The sequence below is a fragment of the Orbicella faveolata genome, unplaced genomic scaffold (genome assembly GCF_042242905.1).
Source record: "Orbicella faveolata isolate gen_17 unplaced genomic scaffold, um_ofav_v1 contig_14, whole genome shotgun sequence".
NCBI classification, from domain to species: domain Eukaryota; kingdom Metazoa; phylum Cnidaria; class Anthozoa; order Scleractinia; family Merulinidae; genus Orbicella; species Orbicella faveolata.
The window spans coordinates 8,549,238-8,566,692 of NW_028301541.1; the positions used below are offsets into that span (position 1 = coordinate 8,549,238).

General features: G+C 36.7%; 1 protein-coding gene across 3 annotated transcripts; it reads left to right on the top strand.

The window, feature by feature from the left end:
- The first annotated feature begins 657 nt into the window (after window positions 1-657).
- LOC110045254 (putative histone-lysine N-methyltransferase PRDM6) lies at window positions 658-14,997 on the top strand. Of its 3 annotated transcripts, none has more exons than XM_089286464.1 (7): window positions 658-751; window positions 8,311-8,486; window positions 9,595-9,803; window positions 10,651-10,900; window positions 11,394-11,461; window positions 11,905-12,045; window positions 12,378-14,997. In XM_089286464.1, the coding sequence occupies exons 1-7, from the start codon at window positions 690-692 to the stop codon at window positions 12,663-12,665; spliced, it is 1,194 nt and encodes a 397-aa protein (XP_089142590.1). In that variant the 5' UTR covers window positions 658-689; the 3' UTR covers window positions 12,666-14,997. The 3 variants fall into 3 exon arrangements, with proteins under 3 accessions (XP_089142590.1, XP_020606513.1, XP_089142591.1); XM_020750854.2 differs by lacking the exon at window positions 658-751 and adding an exon at window positions 3,542-3,871; XM_089286465.1 differs by lacking the exon at window positions 658-751 and adding an exon at window positions 4,627-4,793.
- The last annotated feature ends 2,458 nt before the right edge of the window (window positions 14,998-17,455 follow it).

Genomic DNA, 17,455 nt, shown 5'->3' on the forward strand with positions numbered 1-17,455 from the left:
AAATACGTTCAAGAATTTGTGGTTCTTCGCTAAGCATTCCCTCTACACGTTAGTAATAATATTATCACACCTTTCTATTAGCAAAGTTTATCTTGATCAGACAAAATTTGGAGTTTTCTGGCAGAAAATTTTAATAAAATTTGATTATAACTTCTACAAACAAACAACCAATTTGCTTATGATGTGCCGAACAACAAACATTTTTATTTACCCTAAGGGAATTTTCACTGTGTTTTGCCAGAGTTTAGTCTTTATGTTGTGGATTATTTTGTAGCTTATTGCAATAATTAAGAAAACTACCATTTCTTTAACTGTCACCTGCTTAGGCGAAAAAATGCTTCGCAAAAGTGCATACCAAATAGTACGATATATATCAAAATATTTTTACCATAGAGCAAATTACAGAACTGAAGATAAAAAAAAAATTAAAACGAGACGGTCGTTCTTTATAAGTTTTGACACGAAATTATATAAAACCTGAAAGAATTATTAAACGTTTTGTACGGTTTTCACCGTATTCACCTGACCGTGCTAACATTGTGCAGTATTTCGTTGCCCTTGGCGGTCAATATCCAAATTTCTTATCATGAATATTGATAACTGTATAAGTTAAACTACCTGCTTAACAAGTCAAACAATTCTGCCATAAAAGTAGATTTCATGACAGTTCGACTTGAGATAATTCAATTATGCAAAAGAGAGAGTTTCAGAAGCCAAATCAAGAAGGATCACACGTAAAAAATACTCACAAGTAAGGAAATTAAGGTGTTCTTAAATGTCGTGTTTATATAAGTGGTGAAAATCCCTCGATGATGTCTATCTTTGAGGTAGTATTGTTATAAATACTGGGGAAAAATTATCAAAAAGCCGCAAATCTCCTTGTAAGACGATTAAAGTTTACTACCAGGATGTTGTGTGGGTTTTTTTAACGAAATTTTGGTCTCCGAAATGTTTTTAGGCACATGGACTTTGGCTAAGAAGCCTGACCTCCGAGTGTACGAGTTTAAGTTTGGTTCCAGGCAAAAGATTATAAATTTTTGTTTGGGACAACAATGTCGCATGAATTTTAATTCTGTTTTTATTAGTGTATTGTAATAGAATTAATGGATGAATGGATGCGTCACCTTCGAAGCGAAATATGTGAATTATTACGGAAGAAACTCGTGTTTGAAATAGTTTTCTGAAGAATAAAAATTGCTTTACAAAACTGTGGTAAAAAGTAGCCCCGAGCTCTGAATAATTTATTAATAGCCCGCTGAATGTATTGTAAACAAAGCCCTAGAAATCTACAACGATGTGGAATTGGACTTAATTAGAACTATGAAAAGGTGTTAACTAAGTTAACTACTACACACGAAGGTTTGTGTGATAAAACGGCGCCATTTTTGATACATTTTTGTTGGTATCAACGATGGATCAGATTGAAATTTAAGTTGTGCGCTCAAGATGGCTATGGTTTGCAGTTGAAAGATTTTCGTAACTATTACAAGAAAAACTAACATTATCGAAAATATCGAAAACAAGGTGTTTTTATAATGATTTATTACCTGTAGGAGAGAATTTAAAGCATTCTGCAATATCACTGTCTGTAGTGGATGAAAAAATAGCCTGGAGGCTTATAAACGGCTTCAACACTTTCTTGGTGTCAACTTGGAATAAAAGAATTTGGGCACCACGTGAAAAAGCGAAAAAGCAATACATTTCTATGATGTGACGATTTTTCTGTCTTATGTGAAGCTGACTTTAGAAAACCTCATGAGTAATTGATTCACCCTTGACCAAGTTCTCATTTGTCCTTACAATGTCATAACAATTTCAAGACAAAAAGTGATGAGAATAAAGAACACCATCAAGTAAAGTGTCCTCATGAACCCGGGAATTCTCCAAACAAATGTGAAGACGGATTTCGCTCAAAGTTCAAGCAATACGTGCAAAAATTATTCACTAAAACTCTGCTCATAGCATGGTAACTTTTTTAATGCCATTTGAAACATCTCACTGTAATTCATTTCTCTAAGTGAACCCGAGATAACATTCTCAAGCATTCTCGAGAAAGTTAAAGTCAAACCTCGTAAGAATGCTTAAAGCGTGTGTTATTGTGCTTTGAGCTGAAGTGAAACGTTCGTTTTTATTAAAATATGGATCGGATAACTTCAAATTCAATTTTCTCTCGCGGAATAGCAAATTTTTTTCAAATAAATTCTATTTCTTAAGAATTTAAGATAGCTCTGAACGTTTACCCATTACCCCGGGGGGTCATAGCAAAAATTGAAGAGTGAACTTTTAAAAAACGACTACTTGCAGGAATATCGTTCTTTACATGCTAATCATGACTGGGGTAACCGAGCTCGTTTTTTCAGCACCTGAAGGAAAAATTAACAGTGTCTTTATAGCATGTTGTTCTGGTAATATGATAATCGGTTATGTTATAAACACGATCGTTACTTGGTAACTTGATCACTAATGACTGGATATTTCTATGATGCCTTTTTAGCATCGGGTGATATAGGTTAGCGGTATAAAATATGTTATTTTATCTAGAGTTGTCTTTAAAATGTGCAAAATTTCCTAAATATCGACAAAAACCACAAAAATATTCGTTTGCGTTTAGTTAGGGGTGTTTTATAATTTGGGTGTCTAAAACATGTTACCTGCATGATATTGAAATATATTTTTCTTAAGATATTGAATTTATTTCAAAAGCGAATAGTTCATAGCATTATTATTGTTAAGAAACACCTCTACTTAGAAACCGTTCCAGATTTTAGTTTAGGTTCTCCAACATGTCTTGTGGAAAGGCAATATATTTTAACCGGCCGGTAATTTGTCCAAAATGCCAATCACAAACCTTTAGAAGGAATAAAAGCATTATCTGTCGATCATGTTGTATACATATTTTTTTATTGTTATTTGGAAGGGATGGGCATTGAAGTTCGTTAAATAAACAAAACGAGCAGTTGTTCCTTGACATCATATTTTTAGACAATTTCCTAAACGCTTTTATGTTGAATACGTAGTTTAGGATCCCATACGTGACTTGCATATGGTATCGTTTGCAACTACAAATGGATATGTTTGGCAAAATGTTTTGCACCAAAATCAATTGTCTACTGTACAAAGTTGTGCAAAAATAGTTTTAAAGGAATACTTTCATGGCTGTTCTGCATAGAAACGACCAGAGAAACCAGATTGCAGGAAAAACTGCTTTTTTCGGTTTAATGGAAACGTAACTATGTTTTATCATCTTAAATTACCAGTTAATGAGTTTTGTTTTATTGTCAACACCTTAAGCAGCTTGGAAGTGAAATTATTCTGTAAGGCAATGAGCTCACTGTTCGAAGATATAAAAAGTAGCAAATTATAATTCTTCTGTTTGCACGATGTGAAACAAACATCTAATGATTGTCAAACTTGACTTTTCTCTTATTAGGAAAAAAAACATGCCCTAAATTCGACTTTCGATAGTGTTCCTGTTATATTGCGCAATTCCCTTAGCTCGAAGAAATATTGTCTCCTAAAAACGATAGCATTTTTTAATCAATTAATTCCAATTATATGTATAGCGCAAGTAAGCATTTGAAAATTCTATGAACACTATAAAAAGTTATCTTTGCAAACCTATACCCATATCCTCATGATGTTGTTGTATGGTATTATAATTTTCCTGTCCTTGCAGGTCGGTATCCTTGTATTTTCATCATGAATATTGATAAGTTAAACAGTATAAGTTAAACTACCTGCTTAACAACTTATACATTCCCGTCAAAAAGTGTAGATTTCATGACAGTTCAGCCCGATATAATTCAGTTATGCAGAAAGCGGCGTTTTGGAGGCTTCATCAAGACGAAGGAACCGCTAAAGAAACTCAGAAGTAAGCAGCATTATAATTTGAGGTGGTCTTGTTTTTGTAAGTTGTGTGAATTCGTAGATTGCATCTGACGATATTTATCATGTTGATAGTCAAAAGAAAAAAAACATCGCAAAACCACAAATTGAAGATATGATATTACTTTTAGCACAAGTGCGAATTATGACGCAAATTAGAAATTTTCAACTATTTGAGAGTATGTATTTCTTTTTTGGCTAAGATGGCGCTATTTTCTCTAATTACAAGAGTTTGTTGAATTAAACTTGCTCGTTCGTAGCATTTACTTCGCTTTCATCTATGCCATTTTGTCGAAAAAAATGAGCTTCGTGAAGTCAAGGTCAGTTTTCAAGTGTGAAGAGATAAACATTTTACGGCAAAAGGATCCGTAACAATTGGATATTTTAAAGTAGCACCTTGCGTTTAAATGATTTATCAGTTGTTAATGGCTCGCTGTATGCACTGTACGTAGGCAAAACCCTAAACATTGCCAACGGTAAAATGTGTGTATATGGAGTTCTCGTGGGATTTTACAAAACAAAAGAAGGTCATGTATAGCAATGTGGTTTTTCCAAACCATGCAGGTAGATAAATGGCTTGTAGACTGCTTAGTTATGTGATACGGAGGTTATTCCACTGACCCGCTGTAGAAGCCGAGACTTGCACTTTTTCTCAGCTTATCGTCTATTTTGCCAGGTGACAAGTGATTGATTAGTATTAATTATTACAACAAAGCCCAAAATAAACCCACACCGAAAACAAGGTGCTTTATTTAATAATGGCATCACATCGTTAGCGGTTAGATTTTGGCCTGGATGCAAGATATGGTTCATAATCGTCGTCTGGGTTAGACTGTCGGTAACATTGATGCTTGTAATGAAAGCTTTGTCCAACATTTAGAGAGTGACGGTGAGAAAGTTTTATTGTGGTGAGTCACAGTTTGTATTACTTTTATTATTCTCCTCGCCTTGTCCTAATTTGCAACGGAAAACTAATAAGCGAATTATCTCTTGTAGGCTATAATACTTTTACTATATACGACGGATTATGTGAATTAAGTATTATGGCAGTTGGTTTGCGTTAAACAAAAACTTGATTTTAAGGGATAAAAGATTTTCAGATATTGGCAGATTTACAGCCAATGCTTTGTTTTCAGGTAAAGTTTTCATCGTTCGAATTGCAGTCACCTTTTTAGGGAAGATTTTCAAGTATGATGTTGATACGTCGATCTATTCATTTTTATCAGTCAACTATCGTCAAAACACTCTTTTAAAGTCAATTTGTAGCATTAAAAAAAAAACTAATAAGGAGAGTTGATTTTTGAAAGGGCAAGGATGGACGAGTTTGCATGCATACCTGAAGCCAATATTCTTTAAAATGTCTTGCAGACTAGAGTTCGAGTAAATATCAGTTGTTTACACTTTGATTCTAAAATATCGCAACTAGATAAACTTATCCACTCTTTTAGTATTTTGTCGTCCCTCATTTGTTGTTATCACAACAGCAGTTGACACAAAGTGAAATTACTATTATTCTATCTAGTTTTGAATACTGGTATATTCCTTAAATTTGGCTAATTTTACAGCTACATGGATGTTACTCTTTCCTCAAACGTTAGCCTGGAAATGTTTGTGCTCAGTTTAAAAGAATGCTCAAAGGGGTTTAGTTTTTCCCTCAAAGATTTTTTAGTCAAGAACCTAGTTTCTCGATGTCGTCAATATGCCAGTGAGGTAGTGAAGCTTTGCTTTTATATACCTTGGTCATTCTATAACGACAACTTCCTTTAACAGGCGAATATTTTAATTTCTTGTAGAAATTCGCATGTTCTGTATTTATTTCTAACTGCGACGTACTACGTTATGACAATATTTTACAACGCGTATTACTCAGATGAATTGTTACTTTCACGTCCCTTTTCCCTGTTTGTCCACAGTACCTGCACGTCAAGGACTTATTTCTAGTATTTTTAGAATCCATATTGCACTGTCATGCTGTTTCTCGATTTATTTTCCTTCCCTTGGCGGTCCGTACAAGTGATATTCCCATCATTAATATTGATAACAACCCAAGTTAAACTACCTGCTTAAGAAATTAAACATATCTGTCAAAAAGTGTAGATTCTTATGACAGTTCGACTTAAAATTATTCAATTATGCACAAACGTTTGGACGAGGAAGTGTCACAGAGGCAAATTCATGGGGAAACCCTCACGAAAACAAAAATGTTATGATTGCGGAATTTGTAAGTTTGTTGATAGTGCTGTTACCTTTATTTCGAGGTGAGAAACAAGTCGCTGACAGTTGACAATTTATACAACTAATCTTTAGAATATTGACAGCCCTCAACTGAGGTTTTCCCCGCTTGCATCCAAAAATTTAAGAAGTTTCTGCTCCGAGATTTTCGATGTCACAGACACATGAAAAAGAAAACGACAAAAAGTTCTTCGTTTTAGTTTAAACCCTTATGAGACAAAGAACTTCATAGGTTATGCGGGGTGTAAAACGAACAAATTATTTAACTGAGTAGTTATCGCTTCTTTTCAGAGACGAAATTTTGCAGAACGTAAAGCACAGGTTAAACCAATGTTGTCTTCCAAGCAGCATAGCAACAAGTATGAACGATTTTTTCTGTAAGGAATAGCTATGTTTAGTAGAACAATATTTCTCAGCAGCCGTGTGGTAAAAATTATACCTCTTCTTGTATTATTGAATTGATGACCCGCTGAATGTATGGGATACAAACCCGCTAGAAATCAACAACGGGGTTGCAAACTGAGTTAATTAGATTCATGATTGTGGCATTAAGAATTGTGTCAAGTTCATAATACTCGGTCAGTAGATATTCAGAAAGTTTATTTCAGATTATGCGTAGATAAAGAAGGCTATTCGTGAAGTTATTGTGGAGTCATAAATTACAGACATTGGAAATGAAAAATTTACAATTTTTAAATTGAGGTTTATAGTTGGCCTTGAATATGAAAATCGAGTGATTTTTCCTAATTATCGTAACAAACTCTCCAAATAATAAAACCGTAACTAAATCGTAGAGTTTTAATTTTGTGATTTGTTTATGCGGCTGGTGGAAAGAAATTGAATTAATTGCATGATCTTCCAAAGCAGCCTTGGGACAAAAACAGTTTTCCAGACGTTTAGAAAAGTTCAAAAAACGGTTCGTGTTAGAATCCGATTCGGATGTGGTATCATCCTCCATTAATTCTTGTTTTCAATTTTTCTTTATACCTCAATACTAAACAATTGTGCCTTGCAATGGTATTTATCTTGAATTAAGCTCTGAAATACAAAAACGGCAAAAGATAACCCAGTTGAACCAGTTTATCAGGGAACAAATATTTTGAGATTTTTTTTACTCGTTTGGGGCGTTTTCTGTGTTCTCCATTGTGGAATTTGAAGTATTAGAATTGTGCGTCTTAACCACGCAGACATTCCTGTGGACAAATATTTTATTCTTTGATTATTAGACACTTTCATGCAATTGTAATGAAAAGAAATAACTGGAACGGGGTGCAAATTTAAGGAAGCTCAGTTGCGGCATTCTAGTTATTAAATTTTGGCTACGAAAATTATCTTTAAATAAATTGAAGAAATCATTAAAATAGAAGTTTACTAGGATAGAAAAACACCAAAGAGATAATAATAAATCATAAAGGAACAAGGATGGTTAAGGATGGAGAGGACTGACACGGGTTACAAACGACGAACTTGAATCGAAAAATGTAGGCTGAACTTTTCAAGATGCGGCAAACCGTGACATAGCTCCTTTAATCGATACATTTTTTTTTTGATAAACTGGCGTATTTTTTTGAAAGAACATAACTTTCCAATGAAAGAAAGAATTACCTCCTTTCACTTATTAACTTTGTGAACTTAAGCAATGTTGTAGTTTTCATAAATTTTACTGATATTACAAAGGTTAGTTCTGCGGTAGTTTTGCATTCTCAAGGTCAAATTTATTGTTGGAAATATCGTGCAAACATTTTTATTTGTCGAATCTGTTCACGACTACGAGTGGCATTTAAATGACCTACATACACTACTTGAACTTCACACCGAGAGCGATTATCTATATATAATTTGTATATAATTGAACCTTTCAGGGTTGTTCAATTTTTAACTCGTGAATTACGATAGTAAGTTACGAGTTGTTGAGAGTGGTAAGATTTAAGGGTGGCGAAAGTAATTTTGAGCATGAAACATAAAAAATATAGCGTTTGATTTGTGTTAGATGTCCTTTGTTGTGATAAAGTATCTTTCAAGTAAAATGAATCGATGTACTATGTCTAATTTTCTGAACATGATCATGTTGTAAAAGAATGGCTTTCCTAGGGCAGATTTACGAGGTTTTCCTGTTCGTTATAAAGAGGTTGCCATTGGTGTGCGCTCGACTGTAGCAATTTTAAATTGTTAAATCAACTCCCTTTATTTCAGGGAGGGGATGAGCAAAGCTCCGCCTTTACCCGAGCTCAAAATGACAGGGCCTGGGTCGAAGAGGCCACCGTTCTCCTGGGAGGAGATTTGTATGTATTTGTATGGACACGTGCCGTTGGAGCCTACAGTCCTTGACAATCAGCGTAAACTCATCAAGCACGAGGAACCTGGCCCAGGTACGTACTCATCGGTAGGTAAATAAATCTGAATGACAGATCATGAGCGAATAGGCATCAAAGCGAAGGCGACCTGAGCTCAAGACATAGAAAACAAGAGCAAGTATTCTAGTGGTTAATGAAAGTACAATTGAGCCCCATTTATATGGGCTTGGGTAACCGAGACAACCCTCCCCCCGAGTCAACTTTATCGAGCGTTTATCTGTGAAAATGTAGTCCCTGTAGGCCGAGTCAAAGTTGACCCTGCATGATTATTGATAACCCTTATTGAATAATCAAATATGCAAGTATCCCTCTTTCTTTTAGTTTCCATCGGTCATTCGATCAAAATGGATTTCGCCGAGTTATTTTTCTCTTCTTTGATTCTTTGATTTCTGCTTTAAACCCTTAACCTACGCATTTCGTGACATTCACCACGCCGAGAGTTGGGCGAGCCAAAGTGTTCATATGAAGAAAAGTTGCCCCGCCTGCCAGTGTTACCCTACCTGCCGAGGTCAGACAGGATGGGTTTGCGAGCCTCGTGTAAACGGTTGGTTGAATTTTGCAAAGAAATAAGTGAAAAGTTACCTCGGCCAGGGTAACTCGAGGGAAGGGTCTTCTCGGGTACCCGAGACCATATAAATGGAGCCTTAAACTAGGGACTGGAATTAGTTGACACGTATCGTGGTCTGTTGAAAACCCGCGTGACGAACTGATTCTCACTGACAGAACACGATCTCGATTGTCCTCAATGGGGAGATATATATCTTATTATACATTTTACTGTGCAATATCGCTGAATATTTTTTAAGGATGTTGCAGTGTTTTATTGAACCCGTCTGACAGTAAGTGAGTACTTGCACTTTAAAATGCCTTGTAACATATTTATTATTTAACCTTTTGCTTTTTTGAAAACTAAGGTCGTATCTCAGTTGTGTTTCGCGTTGAGATCGCTCAGGGGAACAAAGAGTATTACAATCAACCAGCCTGTAAAACAGGTTTCCAGGAGTACAAAAATTGCCGCGTATTATTAGTACTCTAGTAGCTTGCAAAAGGTCTTGCTTTTTAGCGTCCGAGCTAAATCATCCATCTTCGAATTTTATTATTTTTGTTGTGTTTATCTGAAAAGAACGCAAGAAAAAGCGGTGTTCACTGCCAAGCCCGTCCTTGGTGTTCCCGGATGAGGTGAAACTCTGTAGGTCGAGTGTCCCTGGGGCAGAATATGGAGTGTGTGCGGCTCAGCCCATTCCCCCTGGAACGTGGATCGGTCCGTATGAAGGCCAGGTTATCAGGCGAGATGAATTGCGAGATGGCGCACATAATGACTACATGTGGGAGGTAAGAAAATATTCTTCGACTGATGTTCATAGTTAAGGGAGATAGGTCATAATGAAAAATCTTGGCCTAGTTTTTCAACTCACCGAGTTACAATGAGAATGAACACACTGTGAATCTTTGGGTGGGGGGTTGCCGCTGGGACACTGGAACCCTTACTCTATACTAGACTATGATCAGCTTGATTTTGCATCTCTATTCTAAACTAGCTAGACTCCAGAAATCCCTACTCTACCCTAGACTAGCTATTTTCCATACAGCACCTTTCTCACTATGGTAGTCCAACATATGCTAAATAAACCAATATCTTAGAAGACTTACAAAGTCACCTCTATTATAGAACACCGGATAAAAAATTCTGTTCTAGACTAAATTATTTAAATACTTTAGCCACTTTTCCGATAAGTTATACCCTACCCTAGACCAAAACTGAATGATTTATATACCCTATCTCAGACTAAACTGCCTGACAACCATATACCCTGCATAGCAGCACATACTTATTTACAGGGTTCGTACGGGTCCTGGAAAACCTGGAAAGTCCTGGAATTTTATTGTGGCAAGTCCTGGAAATAGGCTACTGGTCCTGGAAAGTTCTAAATCTGTTAAACTCAAGTAACAAAATGAAATGTATGGCAGACAGTAAAGAGAACTGACAGTGGAATTGTTGGGAGTGAAAGGTTTATGTTGAATTGTAGGGTCATGGAAAAAATCAATCTGAGTCCTGGAAAAGTTCTGGAATTTTGTTCCTGAAAAAGGGTACGAACCCTGTATAAAGCTTATATATATGTCAGTACTAGGATTCAACGCTTATAGTATATGTTCCTTTTTTTTCTCTCTGTCATGTTAGATTTACAAAGACGGGAAGTTTAGTCATTTTATTGATGGAAGTGAAGAATACATGTCCAGCTGGATGCGTTTTATACAATGTGCTCGCTACAAAGAGGAGCAGAACATGACGGTGTTTCAGTATTGTGGGAACATTTATTACCGGGCCTTCAGGCACATCCCCGCAGGCAGGGAACTCCTGGTGTGGTACGACGAAAAATACTCCGAATTTATTGATGTCCCGGCTCTGATGAAAGCGAGGGTCGTCAAAGGTTTGAAATTTCATTTATCTATATTAGTTCATTTTTTGTAACAGGCCCTAGTTAATAGAGGAAAATGGTTAAGAATCCCGTTAAACATCAAAGAAGCAAACAAAAAGGCTAAGAGTTATGTTGGAAGGTCCTTGACCCTACACATCTTTTGTTTTATGCTCATTGACTATGCATGAGTTACATAATTACAATGTTTCTATCGGTTAGTTGTATGAGCACACATAACCACCTTTTGTATTTTGTCAGGTTTTGTGTAGGGTCAACACCCAAAATAGCCAACAAAAACATACAATAAAGACCGTTGCCAGGTTTTTTCAACCAATTTCCTCTGTTAACTATGGACTGGCTATTTGACTAGTTCCTTCCTTCCTGCCTGCCTGCCTGCCTGCTAAAAACCATGAAAGCATATTTAAAATTTCTCTTGTCCAGTCCCTCGTTAAATAATCTCCGGTATTTTAAATACGTTTTATCTTCTTGTATTTTGCGTTTCCAGAACACACGGTTCAGTGGAAGCCTCCAGGAGTAGATGAAGAAATTCTTTTCGAAGATTCAAGAGATCAGGTAGGACAGATTCTTCGGTGTAAGCATAACAGACTTACATGAAACCAGTAGCGATGGAATTTTTGTTCGTTGTTCCACTTTCCCTTCTTCGCTAGATGCTATTAACTCAACTTCAGATCTCAACCAAAGGAAAGTTCCTTTTAAGCTTTTTAATACGTTAAGCAGAAATCTTTCCGATTCACAAACGGCAAGTGGAATTAATTTCATTGTTCCTCTTTTTAGCTCGTTTAGGCGTTGACATGCACATCAATTACGTCACTTCTCAGAGGAAGCTAAATTTAAGCAAAATTTTACTTCCGGTTGCCGTTTTTGACCCTCTAAATTACGTCAAGTGATGGAAATTTTTAAGTCTTTTTAACCAGTAGAATTGAACGATAAGGTTATTCACTTCATCTCTTATTATTTATTCCAAAATTTACATTAATTGTTTGTTTGTTCTGAAGGACTTTGATGATCCGGAGAGGCCCCTGGACCCTTTTGGACTGGGTCTGAAGGATCACGGAGAACCCCATATTTGGAGATGTGGTCAGTGCTCGCAGACGTTTTCTCAAAGGGTGCTTCTCCAGATGCATGTATGCCCACAGGTAAGGCCTAAGGTGTCCATGTCTGTCAGAAGGACTGCTTAGAATCTGACGTGTGAATGGAGGGAAGCAGTAGAAGAAAATACCATACGATGCCACCTTATGTCGCGTCGAGCTAAGTCTTTGAAAAATGGTGTTCTCCGAAGTAACTTGTACTGGACGTATTTTACAATTGACCTTCTCCAAAAGTATTGCCTATCAGACGTGGATTGGATTTGACTAAGTTTGTAAACACCGTCACATTATTCTAGACACCGTATCTTCGCGATAATTTAACATCCTTTTTTCCTTGCTCATCAACTATTTAAAAAAGGGAATTCTTTCCTCTTTTCCAGTCCCCCGATCGACCATACCAGTGCGGGCACTGTCCTTCGTCGTTCCCAGGCCCAGCCGAGCTGAGAGAACATGTCGTGATCCACATCAACGAGAAACCATTTAAATGCGGCTTCTGCGGGCGTTCATTCGCTGGCGCAACAACACTGAACAATCACATTCGAACGCATACGGGAGAAAAGCCATTTAAATGCGACAAGTGTCATAAAACGTTTTCGCAATCTACGCAGCTGAGCCGTCATCAGAAGTCACCGGAAGAATGCCAAAGAGATGTTATAGAAAGAAAATAAACAAAAAATACCCATCATCAACGGCTAGTTGGCTTTTAAACCAACTGGGTGTACCATAAAGAAGATATGTTTTCGATGTTCCAAAAACAAACATGAAGTTAGCTTAGAGATTAGGGAGTTATGCAGCACCATTATATGTTGTACATTTTCGTTAATACTGCCATTAGATTTTCTAGTTTAATTTATTATTTATTAGATGTATAGTATATTTTGCCTAGTTTCAAATGGAAAAGCTCATTTAAAGGGTAGACAATTTGACCTTTGAGGGAGGCTGTCGTTAAAAAAAAAAGCCTGAAAAAAATTCAGGCTTGAACGGTATTCTTCTTCTTAAGTTGTGTCTATAACTGCGATGATCATTGATGTCTTCATATCTTTCTCCGCAGTTCAAATATATGATCTTTCATACATTCACTTGAATCTTCACCATCTACGGGTATATTTCGAACTCACAAAGTGACCAGCTCCCAGTTGGCTTGATAGCTCAGTTGGTAGAGCACAGCACCGGTATCGGAGAGGTCATGGGTTCGAATCCCGTTCAAGTCTGAATTTTTTTGTGTGTATAAAAAAGCGATGATCATGATCAATCATGTCTTTATATCTTTCTCCGAAGCTCATATGTTCAGTTGCAGTCTAAAAGACTTGAAAATAGTTCAATATGATTTTTGATGAACTGGCGGGCGGAAGAAAATTTAGTGGTAAGCAGTTAAGACAATAGAGTGTTTATGTCTCGGAACTATCGGTCTGATGGCTGCCCCTTGGAAATTTGACGTTCTAAAATTAGCGTATTTGCCTCGAAGTTTTGTTTCTCCGGGGAAAAAGTTGTTTTAAGAACATCAAATTTCCGCGAAGCAACTATCACCCGATAGTTCCTCGCCACAAACACTCTATTGTTTGAATAGTTGATTAAAAGCCCACGAAAGAAGCCTGTATTTTTCCGCGTAGTTGAATCATTAGACTCAATCTTGGAACCTAGAGCATCATGAAACTAAGTGTACTGCAAAAAAAGATACTTTTCGTGGGCTTCTAGGAGCAGCGTCGCGATTTGCGTGAGGCAGTGTCGTCGAGTGGTCAGGGTGCCCAACTTAAAATCTAGTGGTCCCGGGTTCATGTCCCGCTCTGAATGACTTAGCTAGAGTTCTTTCTCAGTAGACCCAAGATCAACTCCTCGGTCTGCCTGCAAAAGAACTGATTTTAATTGGGAGGTCATTTTTTTTTTGTTTCGGAAAGATTCAATAATGAATTTAAGAAAAAACTTTATAACTTGAGCACGGTCGTTCATACTGTTTACAACACGTATTGCAAAGCAAGTTTGGGCTGTCAATAAAAACTACATTTCATGCGCATATAGGTACCGTTAAATTTGCTACCCAATTAGAGGAGTCCCCCTGTAACCCAGTGGTTACATTTCCGAGCTTCTGTTCGGAAGGGCATGGCGTTCAACCCCGCCATGGGACTCCGCGTTTCTTTTTTTTTTTTTGATATTCCTGTTGGACTCCATTGATGTTTCTTCCTACAATCTTTTTTTTTCCCTTTTGAACCAAGTTAGGTGTGAAAAGAGCTTTAAAGGAAGGACATCAAACCTGGATGACCCTAAATTTTACCCATATTGCCATTTCTTTTTTCCGTATAAGCCGTTCGTTATTATCTTGTATCAAATAGGCAAAGAACTGCAAAAGTACTGATCTTCATAAACACGTCATTTTTTTTACTATTTCGCAAAGATTTAATAATAAATTTAAGAGAAACTTTCTTACTTAGGCAAGGTCGTTCATAATTTTCACTGCACGTATTGCAAAGCTAGTTTAAGCTGTCAATAGAAACTACATTTCATGTGCATATAGGTACCGTTAAATTTGCTACTCAATTCAAGGAGTCCCCCTGTAGCCCAGTGGTTACATTTCCGAGCTTCGGTTTGGAAGGGCATGGCGTTCAACCCCACAAGGGAACTCCGCGTTTTTTTTTTAGTTTTCATATTTCTGTTGGACTCCATTGATGTTTATTCCTACAATCTTCTTTTTTCTCCCTTTTGAACCAAGTTTAAATGTGAAAAGAGCTTTAAAGGAAGGACATCAAACGTGGATGACCCTAAATTTTACCCATCCTGCTATTTCTTTTTTTCATATAAGCCGCTCTTTATTAGCTTGTATAAAATAGGCAAAGACCTGCAAAAGTACTGATCTTGATGAAGAGTTCATTTTTTTTTACTATTTCGCAAAGATTTAATAATAAATTTAAAAGAAACTTTCTGTCTTAAGCAAGGGCGTTCATAATTTTCACAGCACGTAATGTAAAGCTAGTTTAAGCTGTCAATAAAAACTACATTTCATGTGCATATAGGTACCGTCAAATTTGTCATCCAATTCAAGGAGTCCCCCTGTAGCCCAGTGGTTACATTTCCGAGCTTCGGTTCGGAAGGGCATGGCGTTCAACCCCGTCGGGGGACTCCGCGTTTTTTTTATTTTTCATATTTCTGTTAGACTGAATTGATGTTTTTTGCTACAATTTTCTCTTTTTTTCTCTTTTGAACCAAGTTAGGTGTGGAAAGAGCTTTAAAGGAAGGACATCAAACCTGGATGACCGTAAATTTTACCCATCTTGTCATTTCTTTCTTTCATATAAGCCGCTCTTAATTAGCTTGTATATAATAGGCAAAGACCTTCAAAAGTACTGATCTGGATGAAGAGTTCAATTTTTTTTTACTATTTCGCAAAGATTTAATAATAAATTTAAAAGAAACTTTGTAACTTAAGCAAGGGCGTTCATAATTTTCACAGCACGTATTGCAAAGCTAGTTTAAGCTGTCAATGAAAACTACATTTCATGTGCATATAGGTATCGTTAAATTTGCTACCCAATTCAAGGAGTCCTCCTGTAGCCCACTGGTTACATTTCCGAGCTTCGGTTCGGAAGGGCATGGCGCTCAAACTCGCCGGGGGACTCCGCGTTTTTTTGGGATATTTCTGTTGGACTCCATGAATGTTTTTTCCTGCAATCTTCTTTTTTTTTCCTTTTGAACCAAGTTAGGTGTGAAAAGAGCTTTAAAGGAAGGACATCAAACCTGGATGACCCTAAATTTTACCCATCTTGCCATTTCTTTTTTATATACAAGCCGCTCTTTATTAGCTTGTATAAAATTGGCAAAGACCTGCAAAAGTACTGATCTTCATGGAGAGGTCATTATTTTTACTATTTCGCAAAGATTTAATAATAAATTTAAAAGAAACTTTGTAACTTAAGCAAGGGCGTTCGTAATTTCTACACCACGTATTACAAAGCTAGTTTAAGCTGTCAATAAAAACTTCATTTCATGTGCATATAGGTACCGTTAAATTTGCTGCCTAATTCAAGGAGTCTCCCTGTAGGCCAGTGGTTACATTATCGAGCTTCTATTCGGAAGGGCATGGCGTTCAACCCCGCCGGGGCACTCGGCTTTTTTTAATTTTTTTTTTTCATATTTCCTTTGGACTCCATTGATGTTTTTTTGTTTCATCTTCTTTTTATTTTTTCTTTTTGAACCAAGTTAGGTGTGAAAAGAGCTTTAAAGGAAGGACATCAAACCTGTATGACCGTTAATTTTACCCATCTTACCATGTCTTTTTTCACATAAGCCGCTCTTTATTAGCTTGTATAAAATGGGCAAAGACTTGCAAAAGTACTGATCTTCATTGGGGGTTCATTTTTGTATTTTGGAAAGATTTAATAATGAATTGTAAGAAAACTTTCTAATTTAAGCAAGGTCGTTCATAATTTTCACAGCACGTTTTGCAAAGCAAGTTTTTGTAATGTCAATAAAACCTTCATTCCATTTGCATATAGGTATTGTTAAATTTGCTACCCATTTCAAAGAGCTCCCCTGTAGCCCAGTGGTTGCATTTTCGAGCTTTGACTTTATTCTTTTCATATTTCTGTTGGACTTCTGATGCCTGTTTCTCGAAATCCCCGGAAACCTTTCGGGCCCGGAAAGGCATTTTTAATTGCTGTGTATCTAAAAGCAGAGAAGTGTATACGACTGAAACTTCTTGTATGAAGAGAACCTTTGTTCATATGAAGATTACGTGAATAAAACAGCTCTGTAATCATAAGGTTTGAGATTTTCCTACGGCTTTCCGGATGGGAAAATTTTAGGGACCTTCGAGAAACGGGCTCCTGTTTATCGTTTTCCCGAAAATATTAATTGCGCCTCCCCCTCCCCCCCCCTGCCCCCCCCCCCCCAATAATAACAATAGTTAAAAAAAAAATGAAAATAATCTAAATTTCACTCTATTTCCAGGTGAAACGATTTGTGAAAAGCTGTTTGAAAATGGTTGGAATTGTTCAGGAAAGCTGTATCGAGAAATCTGAACTGCAGAAATAATTTAGCTTGCGCGCCATTGGTCCAAACTCGTCACTTGACTGAAAACTGGAGAATGTCCGAGTGATATTCCCGAATTTTCAACACTGCAGGTGTTGTGATAAATATCCGTGGGATAATAAGCGCAATAGCCTCTGTTTGGCGGGAAAATATGCTCTGAATATTTGTCCTTGGATATTATCTGTTCCTCAAAGCTCACAGCTTTCCTCGAGTTTCCTAGCATATTTTCGCGCTAAATGGAAGCTATGCTTTCTTTATCCACATACAAGCCCTCATTCTACAAATCAAGCAGTAGACAGCGTATGTCGTTAATGCTGACCTATGTATTATGATGCATAAGTTAATTGCGACCATATTTTGATTTTTTTTTTGTTATGAACGGTTCTTTTTGATATCATTAAAAAAAATGATTTTGTGTCATAATAAAATATGCAGCACC

Excerpts from the sequence above, each read along its gene's own strand:
- LOC110045254 (XM_089286464.1), top strand. The coding sequence starts at position 690 with ATGCAAAAGAGAGAGTTTCAGAAGCCAAATCAAGAAGGATCACACGTA. Across the intron at positions 10,901-11,393 it reads GAAAGCGAGGGTCGTCAAAG|AACACACGGTTCAGTGGAAG; the intron begins GTTTGAAATTTC and ends TTGCGTTTCCAG. Across the intron at positions 12,046-12,377 it reads AGATGCATGTATGCCCACAG|TCCCCCGATCGACCATACCA; the intron begins GTAAGGCCTAAG and ends CCTCTTTTCCAG.